At 46.9% G+C, this 18,234-nt stretch overlaps 1 protein-coding gene across 3 annotated transcripts in view; it reads left to right on the forward strand.

Annotated features, from left to right (window-relative positions):
* TCF4 (transcription factor 4) overlaps positions 1-14,680 on the forward strand; it is a 135,808-nt gene extending 121,128 nt beyond the window's left edge. For 2 of the 3 annotated variants that reach the window (XM_085322215.1, XM_085322214.1), the window contains 5 exons: positions 4,691-4,829; positions 5,931-6,093; positions 8,821-9,050; positions 9,656-9,797; positions 10,152-14,680. In XM_085322215.1, coding sequence (XP_085178341.1) covers positions 4,691-4,829; positions 5,931-6,093; positions 8,821-9,050; positions 9,656-9,792 — 669 coding nt within the window. In that variant the 3' untranslated portion in view covers positions 9,793-9,797; positions 10,152-14,680. The remainder of the gene's footprint in view (positions 1-4,690; positions 4,830-5,930; positions 6,094-8,820; positions 9,051-9,655; positions 9,798-10,151) is intronic. The other variant, XM_085322213.1, reaches the window with a different exon arrangement.
* The last annotated feature ends 3,554 nt before the right edge of the window (positions 14,681-18,234 follow it).

Genomic DNA, 18,234 nt, shown 5'->3' on the forward strand with positions numbered 1-18,234 from the left:
AGCGAAGGCTAAGTCACCAGGTGAGGATGCCCTCTCCTCGGCCTGTCCTGACCTGAGTATGCCAGGGGTGATGTGGCTTCAGACACCTTCTTCTTCCTCAGCTCTTTAACAAGAGCTAAAAGAAGCCTTTATTTGCTGAGTAGAAGTAGTCAAGTGTACCATACAGCAGCATAGTTTTCTATGCAAATGTGCTAAAATGGAAATGAAGAAGTGTGGAGAAGTGTGAGCCTCCATGCATGCATTCCACAGGTGCATTCCTGAGTGGTGCTCCTTACGGAGCATCCTTCTGAAAACATCTTTCCTGTATCTGTATCGATGACAGATACACGTCTGCCATGGGAAATGCTGAATATTTAAGAACTTAAAACAATGTCCCATCCATGGCGAATATATAGATTGTAACGCTAATCTGAAGTGCACACAAATTAGCATAACCTGGAAAGCCTCACATTTATTCTGAATGTCAGTGACCATGTATACAAATTAAACTGCAAAGTTAGGAGACAAGGTCTAGCCTTCTTTCAACTCTCAAAGTTTTTTTAAATACCCTAAAAGACTTACATAAATAGAAATTCAAACAGCAGCCAGATTTTCATGCCGTCTGCCAACCTGGTATGTACATGCCTCCAGAGAGACCTACACTAAAAAGTCCCGTTGGCTGATTTTGATCATTACTTCTTGTCCATGGGATCATCCTTCTATGTACTTGTATTTTTTTGCCTTCCAGAGACTTTTTTAACTTTCAGTAGCCAGAGTAACACAAGATTAGGGCTTCTCATGGTTTTTCCCTTCGGCTGACTTATCTCGAGTACACTGTACTTCACATGGTATCATGCACACGTATGCTTGCGTGTATACATGTCAGGGGGAGCTTATGATTTCAAACAGGAGGTAGAGACAGAGAAGCTCACCTCAACCTTAGAGCCCATCTGCACCACCAGTGCATGTTTTGGGGGCTGTTTTTTTGTTGTTTTTTTCCCTTCCAGTCTGCCGAGTGTTACAGTAGGGACAAAGAGATGGAAATAAATGAAATATTAATAGAACTTCAAAGTGAATTTGATTCGCTAAAGATAAGTATTATTTATAGATCTACACTCTTGGGCCAGGGGAATGATTCATATCTTCACTCTACCTCCAGGCGGAACTCTTGTTTTTATAGTAGACAAAACGTCGGCACTGCTTGCTGGTTAGGGAGGAGCAGATTTCTGGATCTTCTCTTACTTTTTATGAGCGTTTCCCAGCCCTGCCAAGCGAGGCTGGTGGTAGCAGAGTTTGCTCTGGGCTCACCGGATGTCTGCGTCGTTGTGCATAGCGGTGGCCTGGTGCAGGAGGTTGTAGCCCCTGGTCCTCTCCTCGCGACTGGTGGTGTGTTGGCATACAGCTCATTGGCTGAGCCCCGGGAGGTTGCAGTGCTTCTAGTGGGTGTGTTTGGCTTCATTTTGCGCCTTCCATTGGTGCAATGAAATTTCAGTCTGTTGATATAAATGCTTAGAATAACCAGGTTTTCTTCTTCTTGAGAAGATCAGACCAACAGCAGGGCCTCATCCGTACCTGGTAACTCAGGTGGGCACTTTCAGCTGGGCTTCGCAGCATGCTCATGGTCTTAACGGTGCTGAGCTCCTGGTAGTTTCATGAAAATAGATGATCATGTTTTAAAGGGAAAAGGAAATGAGCAGCCCATTTTAAGGGAAAATTTGAAGCCAAACTTAAGAGCCATCGTTTGTGTATCCCCACAGGAGAGGGCTGTGGTATGGCCTCAAACAGGGCGAGAACCATGTCATAGCAGAAACACAAGGCCCCAAGAAATCAGCCTTCACGCGTCCTCCGTTTATGGAACCACCTGATTGATAGACCAGCTTAAGTCTGATCTTACCCCATGTGTGAGCACACGCGCGTGCACACAAACATACCTGTAGCCTGATAGACCTGTAGTGGACAGACTTCTGTATCTCCAAAAACATATTGTGTAAGGGTAAAAATTTGTGATATATCTAAGTGATTTTGCTCCCTGAATTTTCTTTCAAGTGTTTGTAATGGTAGAAATAAATTGTCCAGAAAAATAAGATAGGGAGCGACAGTTGCGTTATGGCATTTTTGTAGGGAAAGTTGGAAAGAATCCGCGTTCTGGAGCAAAACTGTCTCCACTGCAGTGTGCAAAGGCCTGCGGGTGAAGCAAGTCCCCCAGCCTGAAGTTTGATCATATCTAAGCAGGAAACCTTACTCCCACTCACCCACAGGAAAAGATGTCTTACCCAAAAAAAACCACAGTGGATAGGAGCTAGTCTTTTCTTAGTGTACGGATGAACGTAGGATGGATTTGTTCATTAAACAAACTTTAAATGTGCCATTTTGCAAGAAAAAAAAAATAGAGTTACAAATCTCAGCAAACAAGGTTCATAACGTAGATTGTAAAAGAGAAAATACGGACTGGTAGTTTTTATCGTTCAGTTGTAATTACCTTCCAGATCTCTTGAGAAACTACAGGAAGAGATGTGCGAGGAAAGTTTTTAATATTGAAAACATTTTAAAATGTAATTAAAATGTCTTGTCAGAAGTACCATCTTTTTTGCATCTGAGTTCAACATTTCAGCTTAAAAATCTTGAAAATTGTTAGTGGTTTTTACCACCTCAGCTTTTGGGCAGGATGAAACGAGAGAGAGACAAGAATTCAGGCCAAATAACACAGATCTCCAAGTTGTTCTTCTTCAAGCTGGGCCACCCAACGTGAGCCATCTCCTTAGCCCTCTACAGAGGTGGCGGCCTCCTGAATCCCCCGCGTGGTCACAGGAGGTGGTGGGCTTCTCCTGAAGAAGCTGGAGCGAGACGGGGTGTTCSCAGTCCCCTTCCAGAGGGCTCTGTCTGTCCTTCTGCATTGCTTCTGGAAGGAGCCCAGGGAGGTGTGCAAGAAGAGGGAGGGACTCGGGGAGARATGTTGCGTCTGACAAAGTCCCTTTACAGCTTCCAGTTGCTCTCAGGACTTCTGCTGGAGGTGCAGTGGTTGTTTCCCAACCAGAAGTGGTATCATATGTTTCTTTGTCTTCCTCTACTTCAGAATTTGATGGTTTTCATCTTTCATAGTATTGCAGAAAAGTTTAGATTGGAAGGGACTTCTGGAGGTCTTCTGGATGAAACCCCTGCTGAAAGCAGGGCAGCTTTGAAGTCAGATCCAACTTCGAAGTTTGATCGGATTGCCCCGGGTCAGCTCCAGTTGAGCTGAACATCTCTGAGAGAGCAGAAGGAAAGCTTGTTTCACTAGTATTTTTTCTTTTGTAGGTGATGCTAAATAATACTTCTCAGAAGAATGTCATCATGGTTTTCATTACGTTTTATCATTTGAATCTTTGAGATTTAAGGAARCAGAGCTGCAGAGCTCTAAACACGTCTCTTAGCAGCTATTCTCTCCTACAACCAAACAACGTTGGTTCCAGGCTTTTCTTAGCATGTCATGTTTTTAAAATTAAAATGTCTCAACAAGGAGAGAGTTTGTCTCTCCTATTTTACACTTGCTTTTGGTTATTTGCATTTCGTCTAGTAGTAAAAGATTTTCTCGAGTTCCCTTTGGCAGGATTCCCTTTTATCTTTCTTACTGCGATTGCGACTTGCTGTTAACAATTATACTATATTATCTTGTAAGTCTGATTAGAAACATTCCTCAAACTTTTCATCTGCACGAGTGCTTACAATGCTTTTGGAGAATAGGGAGAGATTTRCAGTTCTCTGCTGAGTTTGGAAGCGCACTTTACGCGGGCGTTACGGGAGGCGTGCACCTGAGAAAGTCCAGACCAAGCACTAACTCTTAGGTGCCGGCGCGCTGGGTGTACCGCTCGCAGCGCTGGTCGCCCGTGAGTCGCGTCCGAAGSGCGGAAGCTCGAGGGGCAGCTCTTGGCGGTTCCCGCGCTGTCCACTCCGGGCGTTTTTACGTCAACGCCTGCTGCAGCTCCTGMCAGTTTGGCTCTTCAGATGCTTCACTCTCCTGCAGGGTCTCTTTTGCTTAACGATGCGATGACCCCGACTCACGCAGCGCGTCCGTGAGCAATGTCCTTGGAGAGAGCGGGTGCGTTCCCGTCGTGCCTGGGCTGTTCGGTAAAGCCCGGGTCGGTGCTGGCAGGCCGGGCGCCCCYTCGGGTTTGCAGCTCTGCGGTCAGTGAAACCCCGCGGGCGCCGGCTTGGACGGGGAGGAAGAGCAGGAGACGTTTCGTGACGTTTGCRCTGGGCAGGGGCCGCGGCACCTACTGCGGTAGCTGCCGCTGTCAGAGCCTTAGCTGGCGCGACGGAGAAAAAAATGTCAGGCCTGAGCATCTTTTCCCCCAAAACGAGAGGCGCGTGCCAAACTGAAATTCCTGCAGGATTTCCGATAGCGAGGGGGAATTGAGAAGCCCGCAATTAAGCATATGGGCATTAAGATAATTGTCAGATCCGCCGGCGGACATGATAGAAGACAGATGGGTACGGATCGGCGCGCTCCGCCGCAGCGCCCTGGGAGCAGGTTTGACGTTCTACCTGCCTGAGCTCCTCCGCCGGGCTTGTCACGACGGCTCGGCGCGGCGCGGCGCGGCTCGGCTCGGCTCGGCTCGGCTCGGCCCGGCGCGGCGTCCTCCCGCGGTCCGTCTGCGCCCTCTAGCGCGGAGCGGCGGGGAAGGAGCCGCTCGCGGGGTCCCCCGCGCCCCTCACCGCCGCCTCTCTCCCGCAGGTCGGCGCCCACCGCGAGGACGGCGTCGCTCTGCGCGGCGGCAGCCACTCGCTCGTGCCAAACCAGGTCCCGGTCCCCCAGCTGCCCGTCCAGTCCGCCACCTCCCCGGACCTCAACCCGCCCCAGGACGCCTACCGGGGTGAGTAGCGGGGGTCCCGGGGCAGAGCCCGCCGGCGGCTGGCCGTTCCTCGGGAGGACTCCAGCTGGCAGAGGTGTACCAGCGCGTGGGCTCCAGGCGGGGGGGGTCTGACACCAAAACTACTGCGAGCAGCAGCACTCACAAGGCAGAAAGCACGCAGGGCGCCCATCAGGAAGGTGTGACATTCTGGGGAAGCGGAGGCACGCACCGAACTTTCAGCAGCTTTGCAGGTCGGTCTGTGAGAGGGTCAACACCAGGTTGTCCTCAGTTGGCGTACGCGCTGCGCTATCCCAGCTCGCGTAGATCCATACGCAGACCTGCAGTGCTTCAGTGTAGGTGTGGAGCTGTCTGACCTAGGGTTTATCTTTGCTCCTCGAGTCTGAATCTCGCAGTTAAAAATGTGGAAGGAAGAATCCCAAATTGCTATTGCGATGTCTCACAAAGTCTTGCTCATTCCTTGCAGTTGTTCTGAGTATTTTATGGCAATGACATATTAAAGATCTTTTTTAGCATGAAGTTGTCTAGKTATTGTAGAAAAGGACTAGCAGCTAGGCATCCCGTGTCCTCCTCCGCAGTCGTCTACCAGCCAGAAACGTGAGGCTGGAGGAGATCACAAGCTCGCTGTCAGCTTTGTAAAATGCTGATAATCTTGTTGGCCAACAGGTAGTGAATGTGCAGAGCTCTTTCAGGTGTAGAAATGGAACTTGCTATAGAGGTTGAAAGCCTTACTTTCTTCCTAAATCCTTGCATGCAGAAAAAGCTCGGGATAGTGGTTAAAGCACGCACTGGGTCCTCAGTCAGAGCACACGACGTGGTTTCTGTGATTACAGTTCTCCGTGCAGTTTAGCTGCTGTTCCAAAGACGGRGAGCCATCATCTCTTCCAAAAGATTATGGAGGAGAATTAAACCTGAAAGCCRCAGCTGAGAGCTGCTTTCAGCAGCTGCGTCCTCTGCATTTCCCTCTGCAGCCGTCGGCGGGGCTGCGCTGCGGGCAGCGGCCCAGGCCCTCCTTCGGGCACCGCTAGCAGAGGACGTGGACCCAAGTCGTGCAGACTCTTGCTGAAGTGTTGCCTTACAGCTCACCCATGTGTCTTCTCCTAGGCATGCCAACCGGACTGCAAGGGCAGAGCGTCTCTTCAGGTAGCTCCGAAATCAAGTCTGATGACGAGGGAGATGAAAACCTCCAGGACACAAAATCTTCTGAGGACAAGAAACTAGAGGATGACAAGAAGGATATCAAATCAATTACTAGGTCAAGATCTAGGTAACAGTATATAATAGTGTCGCTTCATTTAATTCCTTTACTGGATTTCGATGAAGTGAACAGATCAGGAAGAAACTATGAGTTTTTTTCCTGGCAGGTAAAACCACAGCCTAAGTGGAACATAATGATTATTCTGGCAGTACTAAGTACATTTCTGATACTTGTACTCCAGGGCTTCCTCAAATTTGAACAATTCACAAATTTGGACACTGAGCAAGTTCTCCTCAATCTATAAAGAAATTGCATTACGCTAAAATGAGTTTATTAGGCTGTTATCTAGGCTCTCTGCCTAGATTGCACATTGGAATACAGTATACATTTCCACCTTTCCAAAGCGTGCCTAAGAGTCAATCACATCTACACCTGAACTAACAAACTGTTTTCTTTTCTCTTGCCTCTGAAATATATTTGTTATAGCCGATCCTTAATTTCTGTAAATCTCTAGAGTTTCTAGGATCAGTTGGAGGATGTAGTGGCCTTGTTACAGCAGCTAAGGATTTGGTCCTGTCTGTATCTTCTGGAAGAAGACAGGCCTTCTGCTGTATCTGAGTCCCAGGAAGAGCAGTAGATTTCTCTCTGCCTTGGAGACAGTGGTGGTTGTGAAATGCATGGATGTATTTGGAGTGCCAGGGGGACAAAGTTTGTTCTGCATATTCTTCATGAGTTTTTGGAARGTATTAGTGAAGTCACAGTTATGTTTTGTCATCCAGGAGCTCATGTCCTTGGTGAACCTGAGTGATGTCCATGGAGACTGCAAACATTAACCACCTGAACAAAGGACAGGCTTTTCTTCTGTCCTGTTTGGCCTGAATTTCACCTCTCTGACCTGAATTTCACCCTCGGGCCTGAGGTGCATCTCAGGAGTGCAGATACCTTTCATCCTTAGTTGAGTCCCAAACTACATAACAAAAATGCCAAGAAAGCTGAAATCCAGGCACAATCCTGCTTTGTTTTCTGGGGTGTTTTTAAAAACTGAATGGAAATTCAATTCTGCCTTTTCTCCTTCCACCACTGGTTCTCCATATAAAAATAGAGACAAGATAAGAAACATCTGAGTTGTGATGTGCAGACATTTTCCTCCAGAGAAAGGGCTGAGACTTCAGAACTCGCAGGCTGCACTCACTGATTTTTAAAACGTTAATTACATTCACGTCTCTTATGATTGCAGAAAATATATGACACTTGAGATTGTCTCTCAATAAATGTGTTGAAATAACCATATGTATAAGTGAGGCTTTCATGTCCATGTATGATATGGTAAGAAGAAAGCACCTTTATGCTGATGTAAGCTGATCATAGTTCTAGTTAATTTAACAAATATGGTGTCACTTATGCATATTTATATATGCTTTGAAGCTTTTGTAGGTTAACATTATTGCTTTTAACATGCTTGCAGCTTTAAAAGGTTACTCCTGATATTTGGTTATATGTCTACGTTCATGTTGTTAGGGCTGCTGAAAATTTATTACTGTATTTGCATAACCAATTCAAATTATATAGTGCCAACTCACTAGTTAATATGTTTTCAATTTAAAATCATCACCTTGTCTGGATAAAAAGCATTTTTTGCTGCAGAAAAGATGCAGATCCTAACTGTAGGGCTCTTTGCAGCCGTAAATTACTTCTGTGGCTGTTTGCCCATGGACATTTCACTGCCCCGTGCTCTGTGTCACGGCTGGGTGCTTCCCAGGGCAGCTTTGGTGGCTTTCCACGGCCGTCCCCGCAGAGACTGATGGGTCCTTTAMCCTCACAAGTCCAGAGAATGGAGAATGTTTGTTCTAAAACGGTTATGATAGTCTGCTAAAGGTGGCGTATGCAAATACATGGCTGTCTTCCTGGCTTAGAAACTTAATTGATGAGGTCCCGGCATCCATGAGATCTGCCTGCTAACATATTTAGTGGAAGAAGCCAAAACAGCAGTGATAAAAGCGTAAAGCTTGTGGATCTCCAGAGTTGTCCACAGGCAGCAAAGATGGTGGGAAACATGCTACTAGCTGCCAGTGCGCTCTTTGGCATGGAATGTAAAAATAACCGTTGGTTATTTGGTTGATGCTCTTCAGCCCTGGTCTTGCAGCTGTACAAGAGCCTTTACACGCACACTATAGCTTCATTATAYTTCAGTATTTTCATTTTGACCTCACTCCCAGTCCTTGTCTGTGTCACCTAGGACAGTCTTCTGAGGCCTCCTTTATCCAAAGAGCCATATATAATTACTATAGGATTTCAGCTAAATAGATCCCCTAGTCACAACTTTTCTTTTCACAACTTTTTATTTTCAAAAGAATAATCAGAAGTGTCTGGAATGCTATTTATTTTAATTCAAAATGGACATGTGCCATCGTTATTCAGAACAATGTGGAATTCAGAGAATATGTAATGACATATTTGTTATGATTAAAATTTTGCAGCGTTGGCCATGAAAAAAATTCAATTGGAAAAAAAGTCTACATTTTTATATCTTTTAAATATCAGAGGTCAAGCTGTCCTGTCTTTCAGATTGTAAAGCTTCATTACAAACCAAGGAGTTTTAGTCAATGTAAAATTTAATGGGAGTGAATTTTACACAGAGGTTTGGCAGAAGAAAAGCAGCAAGTTAGAATTACTCAGGAGGTATCTGCTCATGAATGTATCTGCTCATGCTGTACTTTTGGATGAAGTCTGTTTAAAATCTTTGCATCRCTTATTTTCCACATCATTAGAAAATGATGTATTCCTTTTGTTTCTCAGCAATAATGATGACGAAGACCTGACGCCCGAGCAGAAGGCTGAGAGAGAGAAGGAGAGGAGAATGGCCAACAACGCTCGCGAGCGCCTGCGCGTGCGCGACATCAACGAGGCTTTCAAGGAGTTGGGCCGGATGGTGCAACTCCATCTGAAGAGCGACAAGCCCCAGACCAAGCTCCTGATTTTACACCAGGCTGTGGCTGTCATCCTCAGCTTAGAGCAGCAAGTCAGAGGTCAGTGTCCCAGCCRAGCTCCTTAAGTTCCTCCTGGTCTCCAGTCGTGTAAAACACACCTTTGTGATTTTGGAAACTCCTGGCTTGTGGCACCCAATGCCAAGGAGGGAGGAAACCCTAACCTCTCCCACTGGAAGGTAGCTGGGCACCTCGCCTGTGCTGGGTGAAGGCACCTGAAGGGGATGAGGTCCCRTGGCTGTTGGAGATGAGTTTTTCCCAGCCCTTCCCATACAGCTGTTCTGCTTTGTATTAATCCGTTGGTCCAGGGATGGAGACCGGCGATGCTAACGCTTGGTGTCCGGGCTGCTCTCGCGGTGTGTAGGATGACGCCGGAGCTCTAGGTCGGGCTGAGCAGGGTCTGAGAAACGCCTCCTGCTCCCCATGCAGATGCCTGTGCCATCGCGCAGCTGCTGCTGGTGTTGTGTGTGGAGTTGCACTGGGTGACCTGACCAAGCTGTATCATCGTTTCTGGCCCTCTAAATTCCTGTAGTGAGGCTGCAACAAGTAATTGATACATGAATTGTTTTAAATGCACATGCAGTGAACAGATTGGTTTGGTGTAAAAATGTGAATATTTGAAATCGCCTTTTTCTCCAATTCAACAGAAAGAAATCTGAACCCTAAAGCAGCGTGTCTCAAAAGAAGGGAAGAAGAGAAAGTATCTTCCGATCCTCCTCCACTTTCCCTGGCGGGACCCCACCCTGGGATGGGAGATGCATCCAATCACATGGGACAGATGTAAAAAAGGCAAGTTGACGTCCGGCAACGCCCAGGTAGCAGCCTGCTCCCGTCACCCAGCGGATTGCAGTGAACTGAGGCAAAGCTAGTGCATAGGACCCCTTCCTGCACCTCCTCCTCCTCCTCCTCCTCCTCCTCCTCCTTCTCCTCCTGCTCCTCCTCCTCGCGGTTCCTCGGTCCTCGGAGCCAGGGCTGGGACCGAGCGTGAGTTGAGTGGTGGTAACAGGCCCACCCCGATGACGGAGTCATCGCGCAAACACGCTCGATTGCCAAGGCCGCGTTCAGATCGTGCGTTTAAAGAGGATCTAGGTGTGCGTGTTCAGCCATCCTGGACTGATTCGACTTTTTTTACTTCTTTCACAGGTCCAAGTTGCCACATTTCTTCATTTAAACAAGAGACCACTTCCTTAACAGCTGTATTATCTTAAACCCACATAAACACTTCTCCTTAACCCCTTTTTTTGTAATATAAGACAAGTCTGAGTAGTTAAGAATCACAGACGCAAGAGATTTCAGCATTCCCGATTATTAAAAACGAAAAAAAAAAAACAAAAAAAAAAAAAACAAAAAGTGCAACTTGAGGGACGACTCTCTTTAACATATCATTCAGAATGTTTAAAGCAGTATGTTACGAGCTGTAAATGCACAGCCTAGAGACTGAATGGCAATCTTCTCCACACTGTGGGACAATGCATTTGTGCCTAAACTTCTTTTGGAAAAAAAATATAATTAATTTGTAAGTCTGAAAAAAAATATTTAATTTAAAATTGTAAACTTGCAATAATGAAAAAGTGTACTTCTGAAGAAAAAAATGAGCGTTTTTGTTGGTGTGCTAGACAGCTAGTGTTTATACTTACTGGATATTAAAAGGGAAGCTTTGCTGCCCAGATATTTACAAAACCAGCAAACGTCCTAATGAAAACTGAAGTGATGACATTAGCCATTCCTTAGGGTAGGAGGAACAGATGGATCTTATAGACCTATGACAAATATATATATATAAATATATATATAAATATATATTAAAAAWTTAGTGAATATGGTAAGCTTTTGTTCATTTGTTTCAGACTTTTTTGCTCCTGTAAAAAAATAGTACTGATTAACTTTTTTAAAAAGAAGATTTTACTGTACATAAGGATTTTTTTGTCTTATTTCTGTCCCTCTCCCCTGTTTTTGTTATTGTAACCTGTAGTGCCAACTCTGTCTCTGGAGGGGGGTAGTGCAGGATGAAATGCTGACCCTGACGTTGCTTCTCATTCATAAATAAGTAGAGAGTTGTTTCTTCGGTCTTTTGGGAACACAGGACTTAAAAAAAAAAAAAAAAAAAAAAAAAAAAAGTCACGTCATGTGTAGATACTACAGGCAGCATTGCCGAGACTTGGCGAAGGGCGTTGGTCCGACCGGTGATGTTGCTCGCGTTGACCCTTTTCTGGGATTTTCAGAGGTACAAGGTTAGAATGCTACAATGTTACCACTGTGCCTTCCAATGTTTATATCATCAGAAGCATAACATAATCAAAGTGGCTGTGATTTAACAAACTGATTAAAGTGTTACCTATGTGTGTAGCCTAAGTAGTGTGCAGTGAGGCGTTTCTGAATACATGGTCAGATGCGGGGGCGGCGGGGGGGCGAGGGGGGAGAAAAGCATCAAGTGGGAAAATTGCAAGTAGTGTGGCAGATTCGATCGACTTTTTTTTTTCGTTTGTTTCGTTTTGTTCCGTTTTGTTCTTCTCTTGTTTTTAAGTGGATTATTTAAGTGTAGACCACTTGCTGCCTCCTCCTTTATTTGTAAAATGCCAATTTCAGTCATCATGCAGCATTACAACAAGCCTTATGAGTCCTAAAGCATTAAGTTGCACTTTCTTGAGGAGGGGTGGTAGTACAGTATTTCTCTGGCCAGTATGAATGAAGTTTTTACTTAACATATTTAATAGTAACATAGATCAAACTATGGCACAGCAACTCATCCGATAACTAGCTTTGAAGTCTGGGCACAATTGAACCAACTTCCATAGTGAATCTTAATAATGATTGACTTTGGTGTACAGTACAATTAACAGATAGTGCTCCTAGTTAAGTATTTGTCAGCATCCTTTTGTCTCGAATTCCAGTTTCTATTTTTACAGCCACACAAACCTGGCATGTATTTTAAATAAAATCTCCCTGTTCAAGTAGATTTTCCACCTATCAACACTGAATAAATGCCATAAATCCATCAAACGGTCTAAATGTTCCATCTGTTCTCCTGTTTTGCCAGTTATATAGTAATGAAAAATACATTTGTAAATTTTATGCAACAAATGGCAAACGTATCATTATTTTGAAATTGTGTATGTAAAAGTTATATTTTTACATGTAGACTCTTGTTATTATGTGTTTTAATACATTGTATCAGTTTTTTGTTTATAAAAATCTGTGTGGTTGAAAAAAAGTCTCATTTAAATGAAATAGTGAGATACAAGAATCTGAATTTTATGTTTGTTTCTGAAAACGTAAAGAACAAATATGATAGTTACCATGTGATCACCTTCTACATACCCATAAACATTTTGATTAGCTGTGTGCGTGCTGAAAACTGTAAATATGTTCAGTAGCGGTAAAACTTAAACTGTTTTGATTTGTTGATAAGTTTCTCAAATGTGGAGGTGGATTAAACCACGAGAAAAAATAGTACGAGAGGGGCGAATGCACTAAGGGTTGGTTCCGGATTACAAATGCGTACGACGTTTTAAGTGCTGGACTTTGAGCAGGCCTGGTTTATATGAAAACGGGTGTAATAAAGGTTAATTCCGCCCAGTGTTAACGACAGCTAATGTTTCCGAGTGCTGGTGTCCTCAGCAGGGCAGAGGTCTCGGTCCGTGAGCGCCGTGCGTGCTGCTGCTGGCTCTGGCGTTAGCGAGGAGAGGGCGCGCAGCCCGCGTCGGTTTGCTCAGGCCCGTCGTACCGCGGTTTCGGTGTGTGCCAGCGCGCCGCACGTGCGTTTCGGGGAGCTGCGAGTCGTGGGGGCTCCGAGACCCGGGCGTCTGATGAACGGTGCAAAAAAAAAAAAATTACCAGAGCAACTCCGCGTTTGTCTGAAGCGATCTRCGGGCAGCAGAGAAACGCCGGGCCGAGCTCGCGGGGCTTCAAAGGGGAGAAGCCGCGGCCGCTGCGTGCGCCGCGCCGCCCGGGACCGCGCTCTGCGCCCGGTCTAGGCGCGGGAAGGCGCTGCCCGCGCGGCAGGCGTGCAGCCCCCCGTCTCCCCGTGGGTTCCCAGCGCAGGTAAGGCGCGGGCGTCTCGAGCTGCCTTTGCCTTGGCTGCTGGCACCGAGGGTGGAGARCGAAGGTTGGAGAAGGCTCTGTGACGTGGCGATAAACCGGGCTRAGAAACTCTGAGTACTGAAACAGCAGCTTGTTGCGAAATGATCCACCTCCACATTCAAGTAATTTATGAATATGCTGAATAGGGAATCTGTTCACCTAGGACTTTTTTACCATTTGTCTTCTGTGTAGCTGCAAGGAACACTAATGTTTATACAACTGTCAGTCCTACCAGTGATGCAACTCGTACTGATTCAGTCTTCCGATTTCTTTCTTCTTCTTTTGTTTTTTTGTTTTTTTTTTTTTTTGTTTTTTTAGTTTTCTTTTAGCTTTTTTCAGGGGTTGGGGGGAAAGGTGATGAAAACGGGCGGTCGGGGAGAGGATGGTTTCATCTTTGTGTCCAAAAGGCAGATATGGTCCGTGTCCAAAAGTGGACAATACAGTACATTGCCAGGAATGAAGAGATTTCAGCGAAAACAAGCAAAAAAAAAAAAAAAAAAAAAAAAAAAAAAAACAAAACAAAACAAAAAAAAAACAAAAAAGAAAAGAAAAGAAAAAAGAAAAAAACACAAAGAAAAAAATGAAAAAGAAAAAATTAGTCCACTAGTTGACTGGAAAAAAAAACCCTGAAGGTGGAATATGATGAATTCCAACACAGTGGGGCACCGGGGCCTGTGGGGGGCCCTACCTTTCTGTTTCGTTTTTGTTCTGTTTGTTTGTTTTTTTAAAAACATGTTCTTTCTCATGGGACTTGAAGTTGATTCATATTTGTGCAGTGCTGGTTTGACCATACTCATTTCAAGTATTATAGACTTATGTAATGGTGAAAATATATGAACTGTGGCCTTTTTCATTCTTGTTACTTGTGATGCAATTAAGTGAGATAAGAAAAAAAAAAAGCAGAGATTTACCATGTATCAGTGCCTGGCTTTTTGTTATAAAGCTTCGTTTGTCTAGTGCTCTTTTTGCTATAAAATAGACTGTAGTACACCCTAGTAGGAAAAAAAAACTAAATTTAAAAATAAAAAATATATTTGGCTTATTTTTCACAGGAGCAATCCTTTTATACCATGAATATTACGGAAAAAAAATTGTCAGATTCTGAATATTTCTTCTTTGTAGATTTTTGGAATCATTCTGAGTAAAAGTTTGTTACTTTATTTTACTATTTAAAAGATGTTATTTTACCATGTGTTATTGAGATGAAACTGTACGGTAGCTTTTTTTTTTTCAGTTGTAGGTCGCAACGGGAAAATTTTTGCGACTATACACATAGCTGCAACAGTAAAAACAAAAAAAGGGGGAAAAACAAAAAAAAGGGAAAAAGATCAAAAAAAAAAAGAAAAAAGATGAACAGTTACACCTTGTTTTCAATGTGTGGCTGAGTGCCTCGATTTTTTCATGTTTTTGGTGTATTTCTGATTTGTAGAAGTGTCCAAACAGGTTGTGTGCTGGAGTTCCTTCAAGAAGATCTGCAAACCAACAACCACAGCTTGGTGTAGGCCATTACCTGTTTCTCATCTGTAGTTACTCGATGCCGTCATGTACATGACCGTTCTGTAGCAATAAATGTGCCATTTTTATAAACCGTTCCCGGCACTTCTGTCTCCTTCGAGGGCGGCCGGTTCCTGGGTCCCCGCCGGTGCCGGCGAAGCTCCGGGAACGCCGGCTCCACCTGGCTCGCGATGATGCCGGAGCTCCGGCACGAGGACGGAGGAGCTGCGTGGAGCGCTGGGGAGCATCCCCGAGACCCCCAGCCCCTCCAGGGCTTCCGCCAAGGGGAGGGGAGAGGGCCCAGGTCCCAAAACACTGCTGGCGGGGAGAGGGGCCACCCTGGGCTGGGGGCACTGAGCTGCAGACGGGGATGGGATGAGGATGGGACTGCGATGGGGATGGGGATGGGGATGGGGATAGGATGGGGATGGGATGTGATGGGGACAGGGACGAGGATGGGGATGCAGATGAGGGTGGGGATAGGATGAGGATGGGGATGGGAACAGGGATGGGATGAGGACAGGGCCAAGGATGGGGTTGGGGGCAACTGGGGAGATGGCAGTGCTGGCGGCTAGTCCCCAGTCAGCAATGTTTTCTTGATCTCCAACATTTTTTCTTTTTAATCCCTTAACCTCGCCCAGCCATCACCGTCTGTTCCCTCTCCCCATCGCTTACAGAGTTTCTGCTCCTGCTTTCTAGCAGCCAAGTTACCAGAAACAGCCCAGTCTAAAGCAGAGAGCAGCTCTYGGCGGGGTAAGAAGGTTTTCTGGCTAACCCCCCTGGCGTGGCTATGTCATTCCCCACGGCAGTTTTTTTTTGGGGGGGGGATCAATTTTCTCGCCTGCGAGACTTTTCATAAACAGCAGTTTCGGCAAGACATGCTGGCACGGTTCTGCCCGCTTCGCGTGGCTGCTGCTTCTCGAGCGCCGCTGTCCCGGGGGCCGGGGCGCTGCCCGCACGCCGCTCCGGACCTCCCTCCCGGAGCGCTGGATACCTCCGCTGTAGCCTGAGCTAGAGCGCGTTTATCTTCTTTACACCGCTAAGCCAATATTGTTATTTATAACAGAAATCCTACAGCTGTCATGGAAATCCGGCCTCAGGCTGCGCCGTCGGGACTTTGCAGTGGGGCAGGGGAAGCCTTAGTGGGGCTTTCGCTCCCGATCCGGCGCCTCCCCTGCAAACGGACATTCCTGGGGTTTTCCCAGGGTTTTCCCAGTAACCCTGCGAGCGTCAGCCCCGACGCACAGCCTGGGGGGTGACGGCGGCGGCGGCGATGTGCTCGGGGCGCCCAGCCCTCCGCGGCGCGCCTGGGCGCCGTGCTCCCGCGCGCCCAGCTGCTCACCGAAACGCGCTGAAAAACCGTAAGCCTGAAAGTCAAAGGCGGCTAAAGARGATTAAATCATCTGAAATAGGCCAGGACTTTTCCATCGCCGCCGTCTTCCACTTTGTGAAAACGTGAGGAAGACGCCGGGAAGCCCGCCAGCCTCCCCACCGGCGGTGCCRGTGGCCCCAAGCAGCCGGGTGCCTCCCGGCCCCGGGACCGGCGCTCCCGGCCCGTCTGGCACRCGCCGGCCGGAGTGCGGTTTAGCAGCCTCTAATCTGCAGAGAAAAAAAAACATATTTGTAAGAATTTCGGCCGGCCGAGGTGGCGCGGCAYCCCACCGAGGTCTGCGCCAGTGCGGCGGGGCACCGAGACCTTCTCCCTTGCTACGTGAAAAGCAGCGATTGCTCCCCGAGCAGCAGGGGCTGGCGATCCCTCATCGGGGATGGGACCAGTGCCAATGGTTTCCACCCCTGGTTTCCAGTGTATGTCTTTTTTTTTTCCATTACGTATCTCCGGAATAAGGACATTTCAGCGGACTGGGCCACGGCTGCACGGTGGGGTTTGGTGCTGGGGTTCAACCCAGGCCTCCAGCCTGTCCTGGCAGCTCCAGCCACCACTGGTCCTGCAGGGTCCCTGTGGCAGTAGCACTGGGGCATCCTCAAGCATTTATCCTCCCAGCATCTTCCTGCAGAAATTATAGAATCACAGAATGGGTAAGGTTGGCAGAGACCTCTGGAGATCATCTAGTCCAACCTCCCTGCTCAAGCAGGGTCACCTAGAGCATGTTAACAGCATCATGTTTGGGCRGGCTTTGAATATCTCCAGACAAGGAGACTCCACAACCTCTCTGGGCAACCTGTCCCAGTGCTCCATCACTCTCACAGGGAAGAAATTCCCCCTCATATTCAGTTGGTGCATTTTGCTTCCGTTTTGCACAGGAAGGGTGGTCCCAGGGGTTACAAAGCCCCAGGAGCTTGCAAGCTGAAGCCCACATGGCCCAACGTGGTGCTGGGAGCAGATGCCAAGGTCCTCTGTTGGGAATGGGCACGAGGAGAAATCACAATCGTGTTTTTTTTCCTGGCACTACTTGATGCAAAGGTCCCTTAGCTGAGAAAACTTATGAACTTCCCTCCAGCTTCCTCATAGACTGCATTCAAAGATGTTTCTGGACGATGCTCTTTCCCTCTGGCAGTCCATGGGGCCGGTGGCCCGTAGCGCAGAGCGAGAACGTSGCCTGCGTTGGGTTTGCCGCATCTCCCAGGAGCTGCGCTGCAAGGGAGACTCAAGTCAATGGACGTTCAATGCATTTCAGGTAAATTAAATAATCTGGGGCGGCTGCAGAGAAAATGATTTTCTGAGTAGACCATTAAGTTTTAATAGAGAAAATAATGGCCCTTCAGGGAAAAAAAGAAAAAAAATGATTGGAGGAAGATCGGACCCTTCCCCACTGTAGGTACGCCCGTGGCTGGTGCCTGCCGGGTCTCCTGGGCCGGTTCATGCCACGTGTTGGCCAGTACAGCAGCAGCCTTCCTCTCAGCTGCACGTGCAACATGTTTAACCAGCAAACGTTGCCCGGTCCACCCTGCTCCGCAGCTGCGGGCGGATTAGTGCCACGCCGCGTTACGGCACCGGGAGCCCCCTCTGCCCAAGCAGAAACGTGTTGGGTCAGTCACGCCATGGGCGATGCCAGGCCGGTCCCTGCTCGGGGGGACGCAAGGTGAGCAGGATTTAGCCTTCCATCTCTGAAACCATCAGAAATTCACACTGTATGTTAGGATCATTGTAGTGCCAATTTGGAAAAAACAAAACAAACAAAACAAAAAAAGATGGAGAGCAAGAACAAGCATGTGGAAATAAAACCTTTTGGTGGGCTGCAGAGAAAGCCAAGCGAAGATGAAAATATCAGAGTGGATTAAAGGCAACAGAGCCACACTTAGAGGAAAAGATTATGTGCAATTCCTGAATAATATGGAATAAAAGGGACTCAAAGATCATCATTAAAATTAATCAGAGATTAGCTGAAACAAAATGCAAGACTGCTGAGCCAGTGTTATCTGCTATCAGTCGAACTTATTTTAGCTGAGCAATAAGACTATCAGATTTGGAGCACAATAATAAGGATAAATAAGATTGCTTAAATCCGCAAAGAGGCCGTGTCAAGTGTGCAAGCCTCGCCGGGCTTCCCGCGCCTCCGGCTCCGGCTGGGGTTGCTTTTAAGCAACATGAACAAACTTCGCTGAGAGAAGATTTGGCCTCTTTGCACCGAGCAGCTGTAAAAGCGCCCGSTAATACAGACAATATCGTTAGCGACAGGTACCACGCTGCGCG

This window comes from Rhea americana, unplaced genomic scaffold, assembly GCF_003343005.1.
Source record: "Rhea americana isolate MKP2758 unplaced genomic scaffold, rheAme1 scaffold_75, whole genome shotgun sequence".
In the NCBI taxonomy this organism is placed as follows: domain Eukaryota; kingdom Metazoa; phylum Chordata; class Aves; order Rheiformes; family Rheidae; genus Rhea; species Rhea americana.